This window comes from Bufo gargarizans, chromosome 7 (genome assembly GCF_014858855.1).
Source record: "Bufo gargarizans isolate SCDJY-AF-19 chromosome 7, ASM1485885v1, whole genome shotgun sequence".
Taxonomy (NCBI): Eukaryota; Metazoa; Chordata; class Amphibia; order Anura; family Bufonidae; genus Bufo; species Bufo gargarizans.
Genome location: NC_058086.1, coordinates 67,204,903 through 67,220,307, shown reverse-complemented (window position 1 = coordinate 67,220,307; position 15,405 = coordinate 67,204,903). Strand labels below are relative to the sequence as shown.

At 44.2% G+C, this 15,405-nt stretch overlaps 1 protein-coding gene across 1 annotated transcript in view; it reads right to left on the bottom strand.

Moving 5' to 3' along the window:
• BICD2 (BICD cargo adaptor 2) overlaps positions 1–15,405 on the bottom strand; it is a 108,705-nt gene that overhangs the window by 34,119 nt on the left and 59,181 nt on the right. The window contains 1 exon segment of the mRNA XM_044300501.1: positions 13,551–13,763. Coding sequence (XP_044156436.1) covers positions 13,551–13,763 — 213 coding nt within the window.

Genomic DNA, 15,405 nt, shown 5'->3' with positions numbered 1-15,405 from the left:
CTAGATTCTCTGCTCTCTCTGTAACATATGTGCATATGTTACAGGTCAGTCAGTTACATAGGTACAAATCTGCTGACAGATGTCTTTCAAAGGGGTTATGCCAAGTTCTGAATTTATCCAGTATCCACAGGATAGGGGATAACTGACTGATCGGCGGGGGTCCTGATATACTGTGGTTAGGGGATAACTGACTGATCGGCGGGGGTCCTGATATACTGTGGTTAGGGGATAACTGACTGATCGGCGGGGGTCCTGATATACTGTGGATAGGGGATAACTGACTGATCGGCGGGGGTCCTGATATACTGTGGTTAGGGGATAACTGACTGATCTGTGGGGGTCCCGATATACTGTGGTTAGGGGATAACTGACTGATCTGTGGGGGTCCCGATATACTGTGGTTAGGGGATAACTGACTGATCGGCGGGGGTCCTGATATACTGTGGTTAGGGGATAACTGACTGATCGGCGGGGGTCCTGATATACTGTGGATAGGGGATAACTGACTGATCGGCGGGGGTCCTGATATACTGTGGTTAGGGGATAACTGACTGATCTGTGGGGGTCCCGATATACTGTGGTTAGGGGATAACTGACTGATCTGTGGGGGTCCCGATATATTGTGGATAGAGGATAACTGACTGATCGTTGGGGGTCCCGATATACTGTGGATAGGGGATAACTGACTGATCGGTGGGGGTCCCGATATACTGTGGATAGGGGATAACTGACTGATCGGTGGGGGTCTTGATATACTGTGGATAGGGGATAACTGACTGATCGGTGGGGGTCCCGATATACTGTGGATAGGGGATAACTTTGAAACTTGGCACAACCCCTTTAAAGAGTTTGTTCAGGGTAAGGAAAACATACCAGTCAGGTGTGGAGCAACCCAACAGAAACAAATAATGACCAACACACTCTAATCTTCTAATTACGATAAACCATCTCTGGCTCACATTATATGTGCAATACATTTCTAATAAAGTGATAAAGGGGTTTTCCATCTTTGTTTTAAAGGGTCAGAAAAAGAAAGAAAAAACAAAAAAACAACAGAAGTCATTCTTATCTCACCAATCTCATGTTGATTCTGTTCCGAAGCTTCCCGAGCCCTCATGTCCTCTCAAAATATAGGAAATGACCACTAGGTTGATCACTGGTCACAGTGGTGGGGCTACTTTCACATTAGCGGTTTCAATTCCGCTATTGAAATCCGTCATAGGATCTCAATAGCGGAAGAAAACTCTTGCGTTTTGTCCCCATTCATTGTCAATGGGGAGAAAACTGAACAATGCATTCCATTCCATTTTGTCGCGCTCCCATCATGGACAGATTAATGCTGCAAGCAGCCTTTTTCTGTCCGCGATGTGGTGTGGAGCAAGACGGATCCATCCTGGCACACAATGTAAGTCAATGGGGACAGATCTGTTTTCTCTGACACGATAGAAAACGGATCCGTCCCCCATTGACTTTCAATGGTGTTCATGAGGGATCAGTCATGGCTAAAGAGGACATAATAAGACCGGATATGTTCATGACGAATGCATGCGGTTGTATTATGGCAACGGAAGCGTTTTTGCAGATCCATGAAGGATCCACAAAAACGCTAATGTAAAAGTAGCCGGACTCGTCTCCTCCACCGATTGGCTGAGCGGTCATTTCCTGTGTGTCGAAAGGGACCAGGAAGTAGAGACCAGAGGGGACCTGAAAAGCTTTGGATTTGAGTAGTCAGGGGATCGGGTAAGGTAGGACTTGTTTTATTATTTTACACTATTCTACTTTTTTCAATCGGTCAGAAAAACCCTTTAAAACATACCAGTCAGTCAGTGAAGGGAAATCACTTCTTTGGTTCTTTTTTTTTTTTTAAGCCCTTCCTATATTTAAGAAAAACGTTACCATCCAGGCAACCTCTTTAAAGTGGTTGTCCACAATTTTCACAGTAGGACCTGTGAAAAGAAACATGCTGGTCTCCACTCCAAGACGCTCGATTCCGAGACTGCCCTATCTTTTCAACATCTGCATGGATGTAGTCATGTGCACCGCTGCAGCCAATGAATGGAAGGGAAGAGAAACATTCTGGCCCGCTCCCCGCTGCTCGACTCCTTTTCCCTGGCTGCCCTATCTGTCAATATCCGCATGGATGGGGTCATGTGCACCGCTGCAGCCAATGTATGGCCTCAGCGGTGACATGCTCCCAAGCGGTATGTGACCTGTAAATGGATTTAAGAAAAATCCCAGACAACCCCTTTAACGAACTGTTTTCAAGTTGTGAAAAATCTATTGTTCAAAAAGCCACTACTTTTAGCTGTTTACAATTTGCATGCACTGAACTGCTATGTCTGCATAAAAGAAAATCACGCTGTCAGGCTGCATCTATGAAAACGTTAAAAAAATAAAAATAAATCACCCTTATAATCAGCTTCCCGGATAATTAGGGTAATTATCATGAACGGGAATGAAAGAATATTAGCTGCTTTACAAGTGTTAAATGAATATGCAGGGATAAAGAAGAAATCAGAAAAAGTCCAATTAGCCAAGAAAAGGAAAAAAAATGTGACAGGAAATTTTGAAAGCAGTTAAAAAAATGAAAAATAAAAAAAGGGCATTAAACTGAGATGAAAAAAATTATAAAATAAAATAGAGAGAAACATCTGTGGGTGTATTGTATCTTTTCGGCAAAAATTTATCGAGCTAAAAATAATCAGTGAATTGACATAATCAGAGAGACATGAGACTGGGAATAGCGATCTGTATACAGCGTATAGCTGCAGTGTCCCTACTACGTGCGAAAAGGGGACACTTCAAACTTTTGTGTATGTCATCTTACGCCATTATCTATTTTCCTCTGTAATAGCTGCAAACTCCTCACAACAGGCTGGTAACTGCATTTACACACGGTCACCACTAGGTGTAGCTGTCACATCATTTATATAGGACATGTCAGTTACAGGAAGTTACAGTAGTTGTGAGTTGGAAGGAGGTTAGCCAAAGGCTGTCCAGGCATGCTGGGAGTTGTAGTTTTGCAACAGCTGGAGGCACACTGGTTGGGAAACACTGATATAGTTGATGCCTGAATACAAATGCAGGCTGCGGGTTCCTGCCATATCCCATACCCGGCACCCAGCCTCTATGACTGCAGGCTGCGATCCACCGCTATTAACCCCTCAGGTTTACTTTCCGTTACAAAAAAACTCCTATTGCGAGATATTCTCTTTACTTCATTATAATGGTGCCCCCTGGTGTTTAATCTGTATAGTAACATGCATGTCCAAATGCTCAATTCCATCCTTCAACTGCCACCAAATTGCATCTACTGTTAGGAGCTGTTACAGGAAGAGAGCCGCAGCAGAAAGCCCCCGCCTCCCAGAGAAAGCCCCCGCCTCCCAGAGCTGCCAGCCTGAAGAGAATGTAGCAGAGCAACTGGATCAATGAGTGGGTGAATTCTGAATCCATGTGTACAGGGCTGGTTCTAGTTTTGTTAGAAAGAGTAGTACACGATGTCTGATTTATATTTTTTACATCAATCATGGGATAACCCCTTTAAGGTCCTGAGAACAGGGGGATCAGTGGACAATATAATGGTTATGGGGAGCGAAGGATCAGGCAAAATTAAAAAAAATGTGCCTGATCCTTCTGTTCTCCCAGGAGATAAGCTGCCATCAGGAGTGTCTAGTAGTGGCTTTCTCCTTTCTTCCCAGTGAATACACATGCATACTTGGCCGAACCAAATGTGTATGTGTATGGAGGAGTCAGCAGAGACATCGGCGGAATGGACAGCTTTGAATGTGTATGGCCAGTTTTAGTCTTTCCAGGGTTCATCTCAGGGCCACCCAGTAGATTAATATTTGGTATTATTAAAGGGGGTTTTCTGAGATTTTTATACTGGTGACCTATCCCCTTTCAGTACATGAGGATAGGTCATCAGTATCAAAATCTCAGAAAACTCCTTTAATAAGAAACCACTCATCTAGGTTCGTGTGCAAGTGTGTGAGTAAGGTCTAGTTCCTAATAGGTGGGGGTCCACCTATTAACGGGATGGCATAGACTACAGATACTGAATGTCTTCCTTTCTATGGTGGGTAAACACCTTTAACCCCTTAAGGACACAGCCTTTTTACACCTTAGGACCAGGCCATTTTTTGCAAATATGACCAGTGTCACTTTAAGTGCTGATAACTTTAAAACGCTTTGACTTATCCAGGCCGTTCTGACATTGTTTTTTCGTCACATATTGTACTTCATGACACTAGTAAAATTAAGTCAAAAAAATATTTTTTTTTGCACCAAAAAATACAAAATTTATCAAAAATTTTGAAAAATTAGCAAATTTCAAAGTTTCAGTTTCTCTACTTCTGTAATACATAGTAATACCCCCAAAAATTGTGATGACTTTACATTCCCCATATGTCTACTTCATGTGTGAATTATTTTGGGAATGATATTTTATTTTTTGGGGATGTTATAAGGCTTAGAAGTTTAGGAGCAAATCTTGAAATTTTTCTGAAATTTACAAAAACTAAATTTTTAGGGACCATTTCAGGTCTGAAGTCGCTTTGCGAGGTTTACATAATAGAAATCACCCAAAAATGACCCCATCTAAGAAACTACACCCCTCAAGGTATTCAAAAGTGATTTTACATATGTTGTTAACCCTTTAGGTGTTGCACAAGAGTTATTGGCAAATGGGGATGAAATTTGAGAATTTCATTTTTCTGTCTAATATTTCATTTTTACCCATTTTTTCCACTAACAAAGCAAGGGTTAACAGCCAAACAAGACTGTATCTTTATTGCCCTGACTCTGCAGTTTACAGAAACACCCAATATGTGGCCGTAAACTACTGTACGGCCACACAGCGGGGCGTAGAGTGAAAGGTGCGCCGTATGGTTTTTGGAAGGTTGATTTTTATGGACTGGTTTATTTACACCATGTCCCATTTGAAGCCCCCTGATGCACCCCTAGAGTAGAAACTCCCTAAAAGTGACCCCATCTAAGAAACTACACCCCTCAAGGTATTCAAAACTGGTTTTACATACGTCGTTAACCCTTTAGGTGTTGCACAAGAGTTATTGGCAAATGGGGATGAAATTAGAAAATTTCTTTTTTTGCCTTATTTTCCATTTTAACCCATGTTTTCCACTAACAAATCAAGGGTTAACAGCCAAACAAGACTGTATCTTTATTGCCCTGACTCTGCCGTTTACAGAAACACCCAATATGTGGCCGCAAACTACTGTACGGCCACACAGCGGGGCGTAGAGTGAAAGGTGCGCCGTGTGGTTTTTGGAGGGCTGATTTTTATGGACTGGTTTATTTACACCATGTCCCATTTGAAGCCCCCTGATGCACCCCTGGAGTAGAAACTCCCTAAAAGTGACCCCATCTAAGAAACTACACCCCTCAAGGTATTCAAAACTGGTTTTACATACGTCGTTAACCCTTTAGATGTTGCACAAGAGTTATTGGCAAATGGGGATGAAATTAGAAAATTTCTTTTTTTGCCTTATTTTCCATTTTAACCCATGTTTTCCACTAACAAATCAAGGGTTAACAGCCAAACAAGACTGTATCTTTATTGCCCTGACTCTGCCGTTTACAGAAACACCCAATATGTGGCCGCAAACTACTGTACGGCCACACAGCGGGGCGTAGAGTGAAAGGTGCGCCGTTTGGTTTTTGGAGGGCTGATTTTTATGGACCGGTTTATTTACACCATGTCACATTTGAAGCCCCCTGATGCACCCCTGGAGTAGAAACTCCCTAAAAGTGACCCCATCTAAGAAACTACACCCCTCAAGGTATTCAAAACTGGTTTTACATACATCGTTAACCCTTTAGATGTTGCACAAGAGTTATTGGCAAATGGGGATGAAATTTGAAAATTTCATTTTTTTGCCTTATTTTCCATTTTAACCCATGTTTTCCACTAACAAAGCAAGGGTTAACAGCCAAACAAGACTGTATCTTTATTACCCTGACTCTGCCGTTTACAGAAACACCCAATATGTGGCCGTAAACTACTGTACGGCCACACAGCGGGGCATAGAGTGAAAGGTGCGCCGTTTGGTTTTTGGAGGGCTGATTTTTATGGACCGGTTTATTTACACCGCGTCCTGTTTCAACCCCCCTGATGCACCCCTGGAGTCGAAACTCCCTAAAAGTGACCCCATCTAAGAAACTACACCCCTCAAGGTATTCAAAACTGGTTTTACATACGTCGTTAACCCTTTAGGTGTTGCACAAGAGTTATTGGCAAATGGGGATGAAATTGGAAAATTTCATTTTTTTGCCTTATTTTCCATTTTAACCCATGTTTTCTACTAACAAAGCAAGGGTTAACAGCCAAACAAGACTGTATCTTTATTACCCTGACTCTGCCGTTTACAGAAACACCCAATATGTGGCCGTACACTACTGTACGGCCACACAGCGGGGCGTAGAGTGAAAGGTGCGCCGTTTGGTTTTTGGAGGGCTGATTTTTATGGACCGGTTTATTTACACCGTGTCCTGTTTCAACCCCCCTGATGCACCCCTGGAGTCGAAACTCCCTAAAAGTGACCCCATTTTGGAAACTACGGGATAAGGTGGCATTTTTTGGGGGAGTATTTTTAGGGCAAATATAATTTTTGGTTGCTCTATATTACATTTTTGTGAGGCAAGGTTACCAAAAATTGAAATTCTGATATTTCATCTCCATTTGCCATTAACTGTTGAGGAACACCTAAAGGGTTAATAAAGTTTGTATAATCATTTTTGAATACCTTGAGGGGTGTAGTTTCTTAGATGGGGTCAATTTTAGGGAGTTTTTACTCTAGGGGGGCATCAGGGGGGCTTCAAAAGGGATATGGTGTCAATAAAAAAGCCATCAAAATCGGCCTTCCAGAAACCATGTCGGTCCTTTCCTTTTGCGGCCTCCCTTTTACGGATACAGCAGTTTACGACCACAAATGTGGCGTTTCTGTAAACTGCAGTATCAGGGTAATAAATTTTAACTTTTGTTTGGTTGTTAACCCTTGTTTTGTTACCGGAAAAAACGGACTGAAATGGAAAAGTGCCAAAAATAGCGGTTTTGGCACCGTTTTTTTTTTTTTTTTTTTAACCGTGTTAATCTGGGTAGTTAGGTCATGGGATATTGTTATAGAGGAGATTCTTACGGACGCGGCAATATCTAATAAGTCTACTTTTTTTTTACAATTATTTAGGTTTTTGACTATATTATCTTTTTTGATACAACATTTTTTTTTGGGTATCTCTAAAGTCTAAGTGTCATTTTTTTTATTTTCTTTTAGCCAATTATCTTATGTGGGGGCTCATTTTTTGTGGGATGAGCGGACGGTTTTATTGGCACTATTTTGGGGGCTGTATGACTTTTTGATCGCTTGCTATTTAACTTTTTGTTATGTAAGGTGACAAAATAAATATTTTTTTGCACCTATTTTTTTTTTTTTTTTACTGTGTTAATCTGGGGGGTTGGGTCATGGGGTATTTTTATAGAGGAGATTCTTACGGACGCGGCGATACCTAATAAGTCAACTTTTTTTTACAATTATTTAGGTTTTAGACTATATTATCCTTTTTGATACCCTAAAAAAAATTTTGTATCTCTAAAGTCTAAGAGTCATTTTCTATATTTTGTTTTATCTGATTATCTTATGTGGGGGCTCATTTTTTGCGGGATGAGATGACGGTTTTATTGGCACTAATTTGGGGGCTATATGTCTTTTTGATCGCTTGCTATTAAACTTTTTGTTATGTAAGGTGACAAAAAAAATATTTTTTTGCACCTATTTTTATTATTTTTTTTTACTGTGTTAATCTGGGGGGTTGGGTCATGGGGTATTTTTATAGAGGAGATTCTTACGGACGCGGCAATACCTATGTCTACTTTTAATAAATTATTTTAGTTTTTTTGGGTGTCTCAAGTCTGAGAACCATTTTTTTTTATCCGATGTCAGTGCTAAATTGGGATATAAATTTAGTACTCCATGGAAGTGTGATACTCCCTGAAGCAACCGTCAATGCAGAGGCCCGGATGATCGGGGCATGTGTCGCACTGAGTAGTCGTGTCCTTCCGTATCCCCCTCCTGCGACACACTCTGCACTTTTTTTGGGTTCGTCCCTTCTTTCCAGTATGGGGGACCACACCTGGAAAGTGTTGGCCAGGGACGATCCGGGCGCCTACAGTTCCCGAGGTACTCCGGCCTGCTCTTTCCCGGTCCGAAAAGATCAGGGCCTTGAGGACTGCCTCATAGAACTGGAGGAATGTCCCTGTGCTGCCAGCGCTTCGGGATAGTACAAAAGAGTTGTACATGGCAACCTGCACCAAGTAGACCGCAACTTTTTTGTACCATGCCCGGGTTTTGCGCATGGCGTTATATGGCTTGAGGACTTGATCCGAGAGATCAACTCCTCCCATATACCGATTGTAGGCGACGATACAATCGGGCTTGAGGACCGTTGCCGCGGTACCTCGCACAGGGACAGGGGTGATGCCGTTACCATGAATTGTGGACAGCATAAGGACATCCCTCTTGTCCTTATACCTGACCAGCAACAGGTTTCCAGTGGTAAGGGCACGGGTCTCACCCCTGGGGATAGGTACCTGGAGGGGGTGGGCAGGGAGGCCGCGTTGATTTTTCCGCACGGTCCCACAAGCGGACGTGGATCTGGCGGCAAGGGACTGGAACAAGGGGATACTGGTATAAAAGTTATCCACGTACAAGTGGTAACCCTTATCCAGCAGTGGGTGCATAAGGTCCCACACAAGTTTCCCGGTAACACCCAGAGTGGGGGGACATTCTGGGGGTTGAATCCGGGAATCTCGCCCCTCGTATACACGAAATTTGTAAGTGTACCCTGAGGTACTCTCACAAATTTTGTATAGCTTCACGCCATACCTCGCCTGCTTGGAAGGCACATACTGGCGGAAAATGAGTCTCCCCTTGAACGCAATGAGAGACTCATCAACCACGACCTCCCTTCCAGGTACATAGGCCTCCATGAATTTGGCCCCAAAGTGATCGATGACCGGCCGTATCTTGTACAGACGGTCATGGGCAGGATCACCTCGGGGTGGACATGCTGCATTATCGGAATAATGCAGACATTTCCGGATGGCCTCAAACCGGGAGCGTGTCATAACTGTACTGTAAAGTGGGGTCTGATATAGGACGTCCCCACTCCAGTACAGCCTGGCACTGGGTTTCTTGACCAGGCCCATATGCAGCACGAGGCCCCAAAATGTCCTCATTTCGGCTGCACTGACCGGCGTCCAGCCACCGGGCCTGGCCAAAAAGGAGCCCGGGTGTTGAGCGACGAACTGTTGGGCGTACAGATTCGTCTGCTCCACCATCAGATTTACCAGTGGGTCACTGAAAAAATGACAAAAAAAGTCATATTCAGTGTAGCCCACTGTGGAAATCTGGATTCCTGATTGGCCTATGAAATCGGGAATCACGGGCTCGTATCGCTCTGGGCTACACCAGACAAGTTCACCGGCAGGGTGCTCCGGTGGATTTAACTGGTGGGCCGGGAAACCAGTACGAGCCCCAGAGCTGCTCGTACTAGTGTGGGCCACAGGGTCCCTAACATGGCGGTCCCCTTGCTCTGCCTGGCGGCGTCTCCGCCGCCTTGGGGGCTCATCATCATCGCTAGATGATGAGGAGGATGCGGATGACAACAGGAATGTGGGGTCATCCTCATCCTCACTGGGACTCTCGGACTCGGAGGCAAGCTGGGCGTATGCCTCCTCGGCCGAGAACGTCCGGCGGGCCATAGGGGAGTGTGTGTCTGTGTATATGTGCGTGTGTGTAACTCTTTATTTGGTGTGCGTGTGTGAGGGGGCACGGGTGTTCACGAACTCACCCTAAAACTAACAGAAAAAATAAATAAACTAACTAAAAAAAGGGCAAAAAATGTGGGGAAAAAAAATTCAAAACTGCTGATCAACCGTCCGAAGTTGATCAGCGGTGGGGTGTGCGATGCGCTAACAGTGGCCGGACGCTAAGTGCCGGTCACAGTCAGCGAACTCAAAAAAAAAAAAAAAAAAAAACAACCCAAAAAAGGTGGGGGGGGGGGGGGGCAAGTGGCAGCACCCCTGGGGGGTCTAGGGTCACACAGCTGTGCTGTGGACCCCAGACACCCTAACTGGGGTGATGCCATAAAAGTTCAAAAAAACTACCTTTCCCTTTTTTTTTCCCTGCCTAAACCAAACTTTCCCTAGCTGTCCCTATGTACCTGATGGGGTGCTGGGGGCAGAGATCGGGTCCTGGGGGGGCACAGATCGGGTGCAGGCAGCGGTGCAGCGGTGGCAGCAGACACGTGCAGGCAGCTCCTCTCTCCTCCGGCTCCGGAACACAAAAGGAGGAGGAGAGGGGCGCCTGCAGACCAATCAGAAAGCGATCCTGAGTGGTGATGTCACCATCACCACTCAGGATCGCTGGATGGTGATTGGTGGAGTGAAATCACACCACCATCACCATCCTGTTCCGGGTTATCGGGTCTTCAGAGACCCGAATAACCCGGAAACGCAGAAAACCGCAGGTCTGAATTGACCTGCGGTTTTCTGCGATCGCATACATGGGGGGGTCACCGGACCCCCCGACGCATTTGCCCCAAGTGCCTGCTCAATGATTTGAGCAGGCACGGGGTTCCGATCGCCGCCGGCCGCGCGGCGGTGATTGAAAATGCACAGGGCGTACATGTACGCCCTGTGTCCTTAAGTACCAGGGCACAAGGGCGTACCTGTACGCCCTGTGTCCTTAAGGGGTTAAAGGGAACCTGTCAGCGGGATTTTGGGTATAGAGCTGAGGACATGGGTTGCTAGATGGCTGCTAGCACATCTGCAACACCCAGTCCCCATAGCTCTGTGTGCTTTTATTGTGTAAAAAAAAACAATTTGATCCATATGCAAATTAACCTGAGATGAGTCCTGTACGTGAGATGAGTCAGGGACAGGACTCATCTCAGGTTCATTTGCATATGTATCAACTTGTTTTTTTTACACAATAAAAGCACACAGAGCTATGGGGACTGTGTACTGCGGATGTGCTAGCAGCCATCTAGCAACCCATGTCCTCAGCTCTATACACAAAATCCCAGTGACAGATCTATATAATGCTAGTTTTTACAGAGTTGCACTACATTTTATGTGGATTTAAAGGGAGTCTGTCATCACAGTTTCACCTTTTTAACCCTTCCCATAGCTTTCTAGAAGCATTACAGTTGATTAAAAACGTTACCTTTATAAGCAATCGTGGACTTATAAAACTGGCAAAAATCATCTTAGTAGGATATGCAAATGAGGGCTCGCAAGTGCCCAGGGGCGGCGTCAACTTCGTAGATGCCCAGGCAGCTCTGCCTTATCGTCGCTTCCCCCGGCCCATCCTTTCCCTCTGCCCGCCCCTCCTTTCCCTCTGCCCGCCCCTCCTTTCCCTCTGCCCGCCCATCCTCTTACTTCTTCTCTCGTCGAGATCCCGCGCCTGCGCGCTGAGTCCGCGCTAAGACCTACGAGGTTGACGCCGCCCCTGGGCACTTGCGAGCCCTCATTTGCATATCCTACTAAGATGATTTTTGCCAGTTTTATAAGTTCACGATTGCTTATTTAAAGGTAACGTTTTTATCAACTGTAATGCTGCTAGAAAGCTATGAGAGAGAAGGGTTAAAAAGGTGAAACTGTGATGACAGACTCCTTTTAAATCCACATAAAATGTAGTGCAACTCTGTAAAAACTAGCATTATATAGATCTCTATTTGCATAAGGTCTTCTCCTCTCAAATCCAAGAATACAGGAGACAGTGAGTGGTTAGTCATGTGACTGTGTGCAGCGTGCAAGGGCATTATGAAGGAAGTTATAAATGTGGCTGGAGTAAGCTAAAATTAGTACAACACAAGTATTACAAACGATATAATCAAATATCGATATCAAAAAGTGAAATATGGATAGCAGAATTACACTCGATCAGTGTCCTGTGACTCATGGTAGCACACCATGTTCTGTACGTTTTTCTCCTGTGGTGTTCTCCTTTAATACAGAGTTAGCAGACACCCGTGGTCATGGCAAAGCTTCTGAAGGCTCTGAGAGCAGGGGAAGAAGCAGTGAAGGATTTGGCGCAGGCTTTCGTTGAGTAAACAATTTGGGTTTGCCTTTAATTTAGCTGCACAGTAATTCACGTCAAGTGATATTTGCATTCCCAGTTCATTAAGTATTGCAACCGTCCTATTACTTCTAAGTGCCCTTGTGTTTGCAGAGGGCCGTGTGGCCCACGATGATCTGTTTACTGAGAAGCTGTCCAACACCGACTCCGAGCCCTCCGGCAAAATACAGCAAACAGGATTAAACCCAATTACATGCAGTGACTACTGACAACCGGAAAATCATTACCAGTGGTAAATAAATATTGAATTATAAGGAGGATCTATGTTCACATTCACAAAAAAGGACAGGCGCACGTGTAGGATTTTATTTTTATTTTTTACTAGAGAGAATGGACTTCAATTGAGAATCGTCAATATAACCCATATTGGCCTTTCCCATTTATTAGAGCATGCATTTTTTTTTTTATTAAAGGGGCACTTCCATCTTGAAGTGATAGCATATTGCTAGGGTAGGCCATTATTTTATGAGCAATAGGGAGTTTACCTCTGGGGCCCCAGCCAATTCTAAGAATGAATGAGCCCCCCTTAATGGGAGCCGGAGGCACTGCCTGCAGCTGGCCCCATTCACTTGAGAAGAGCTGTGATGCGGTTCCCCTGCACATCAGGAGACCAGGGCAGAAAAAGACCGTAAAATGGGCCGCTGGACAGAATCAGTGCTGCAGCTCCTTTGTTCTCAGGATTGGCGATGGTCCGGTAGGTCGGACTCCCACCAATTATAAAGTGATGGTATAGTGCCACTGTACTGCCTACTGGCAAGAATATCTTCATAAAATGGCATGGACTGCATCTGCATTTGAAATTGAGGAATATGGTGGTACAGTATAGGCCTAAAAATTTGTTAGAGTGCCGGATTATGGATCAAAACAACAAGGATCCCATATTATAGCCATGTGCATGACACCGAAAACAAATGGAGTAATGAATATTACAAGGTGAGATTGAAGGGGTTGTGCAGGCAATATATATTGATCACCTATTCTCAGGATGGGTCAGAGATATCTGATCAGCGGAGGTCCGACACTGGACACCCGTCACCCCCTTGCAGCAGTGGCGCAGTGTAATTACAAGTACTCGCTCCAGTCAAGTAAATGAAGCGAGTGCTGGTAATTGCACTGCGCCGCTAGGACTTCTGAGACAACGGGCAGTGTCAGGAAGAGAAAGCAGCGCGTGCAAGGAACGGCGTCTCCTCTTCAAACAGCTAATCGGCGGGGGTGACGGGTGTCGGATCCCCACCGATCATATATTGATGACCTATCCTGAGGACTAGCCCCTTTAACTGCTCCTAGGTGAAGGTCTGAAGAGGGGGATAGGCTCCAGATACAATAAAAGGTAGGGCTTCCATGAAGGCTATGAGTGCGCTATTACAGGCCAATGTATATAAAAAGGGGGCTTACCTCTCTCAGCTCCTGTGCCAAGGAATTCAGACGCTCGTTTTCAGAGAGTGTGTTGGCGACAACGTTCTTGGATTGTTTCAGCTCGGTTTGCAGTTCTAAGACCCTTTTCATGTAGTATTCTTCCTTGGTTGCCGATTCTTGTATGAGTGTTTCCTCTCTGCTTTCTCCATCCGCCGCCACTTTTTTATGGTTACTGTGTGCTTGTCCAAATGCCTGCGGGACGGAGATAACACGTGTTACAGAAGCAGACCGCTAAAATACCAGCTTCTAAAAGAAAAGATTCCCAGCCTCATCAGGGGTCTTGCTCGGGGCTAATTTTCCGGTTATACTTTGTATTTTGTGCTAAAATCGTTCTATTCATTATTCAGGAATAGTTATTGAATGTGGCAATAAAAGAAACGTTGAAAGGGAGGAGATGGGCGCTCACTACATATCTCTGATGCTTGGCTGGGAGCGGAAAAAATACTTAAAACAATTTCACACTTTTAAATTTTTTTTGCACGGTCAGTGATCAGAAGCTACAATTTTTTTCATGTTCAGCACAGACCGAGTAGTTTGGTAATAAATTTAAAGAGGAGCCATCACTACTAAACATGCTGCGGCAGCATGTTATAGAGCAGGAGGAGCAGAGCAGATTAATTTTATAATATATATATATACATACACATATACATATATACATATACACACACACATACATAAACAGTTTTTTTTATTTTTATGTTTTTTGTTTTGGGATTTACCATTCCATTTGCACCATGAAAAGTCAATTTTTCTAACACGCCATAATCTATGCAAAAATGTTGTGCCTCTTTAGCTATTTTACACTGTGCTCGCCACTTTTTAATTAAGTGGCCAGGGCACATGCAAACTGACAGATTTCAGACTACTTACGCTGGTTTTCTGGCGCACGTTACACCTGAAATCTAAGCACAGACCTGCTGATATTAAAGGGGTTTCCTGGGATTCTGATATTTATGGCATATCCTCAGGATAGGTCTTCAATATCTGATTGATGAAGGTCCGACTCCTGGCACCTGTAATGATCAGCGGTTTGAAGAGGCCATGGTGCTCCAGTGAGCGCTGCGGCCTCCTTACAGCTCACTAAGTACAGCACCATACACTGTACAGCGGCTGTGCTTAGTATTGCAGCCCAGGCCCATTCACTTGAATAGGACTAAGCTGCAGGTAGACCAGGTGACCTGAGGAACGTGATGTCACTTGCCTAGGAAGAGGCTGTAGAACTCACTAAAGCACAGGCCATAAAACATCAAAATCTCTAAAGGATTCCTCTACTGGAATTTCATTTTCCCAAATTCTGATGAGGAAAGAGTCCTCCTTTAAGCCAAGCCTTCTTGCCCGTTATCTACCCATTCACACTAGCGGCAGGGAAGTCCGGCAGGCAGCCCTAATCATTGCACCCTAGACAAAACGAGCCATTATAAATAATGAAAGGTATTTGGGAATATATTTATAATAAAGTAATATTTATGTATTTTCATTTTCTTAATTCCCGGAGAACCCCTTTAACCACTTCAGCCCCGCTAGGTGAAACCCCCTTCATGACCAGAGCACTTTTTACACTTCGGCACTACACTCCTTTCACCGTTTATCGCTCGGCCATGCAACTTACCACCCAAATGAATTTTACCTCCTTTTCTTCTCACTAATAGAGCTTTCATTGGGTGGTATTTCATTGCTGCTGGCATTTTTACTTTTTTTGTTATTAATCAAAATGTAACGATTTTTTTGCAAAAAAATGACATTTTTCACTTTCAGCTGAAAAATTTTGCAAAAAAAACGACATCCATATATAAATTTTTCGCCAAATTTATTGTTCTACATGTCTTTGATA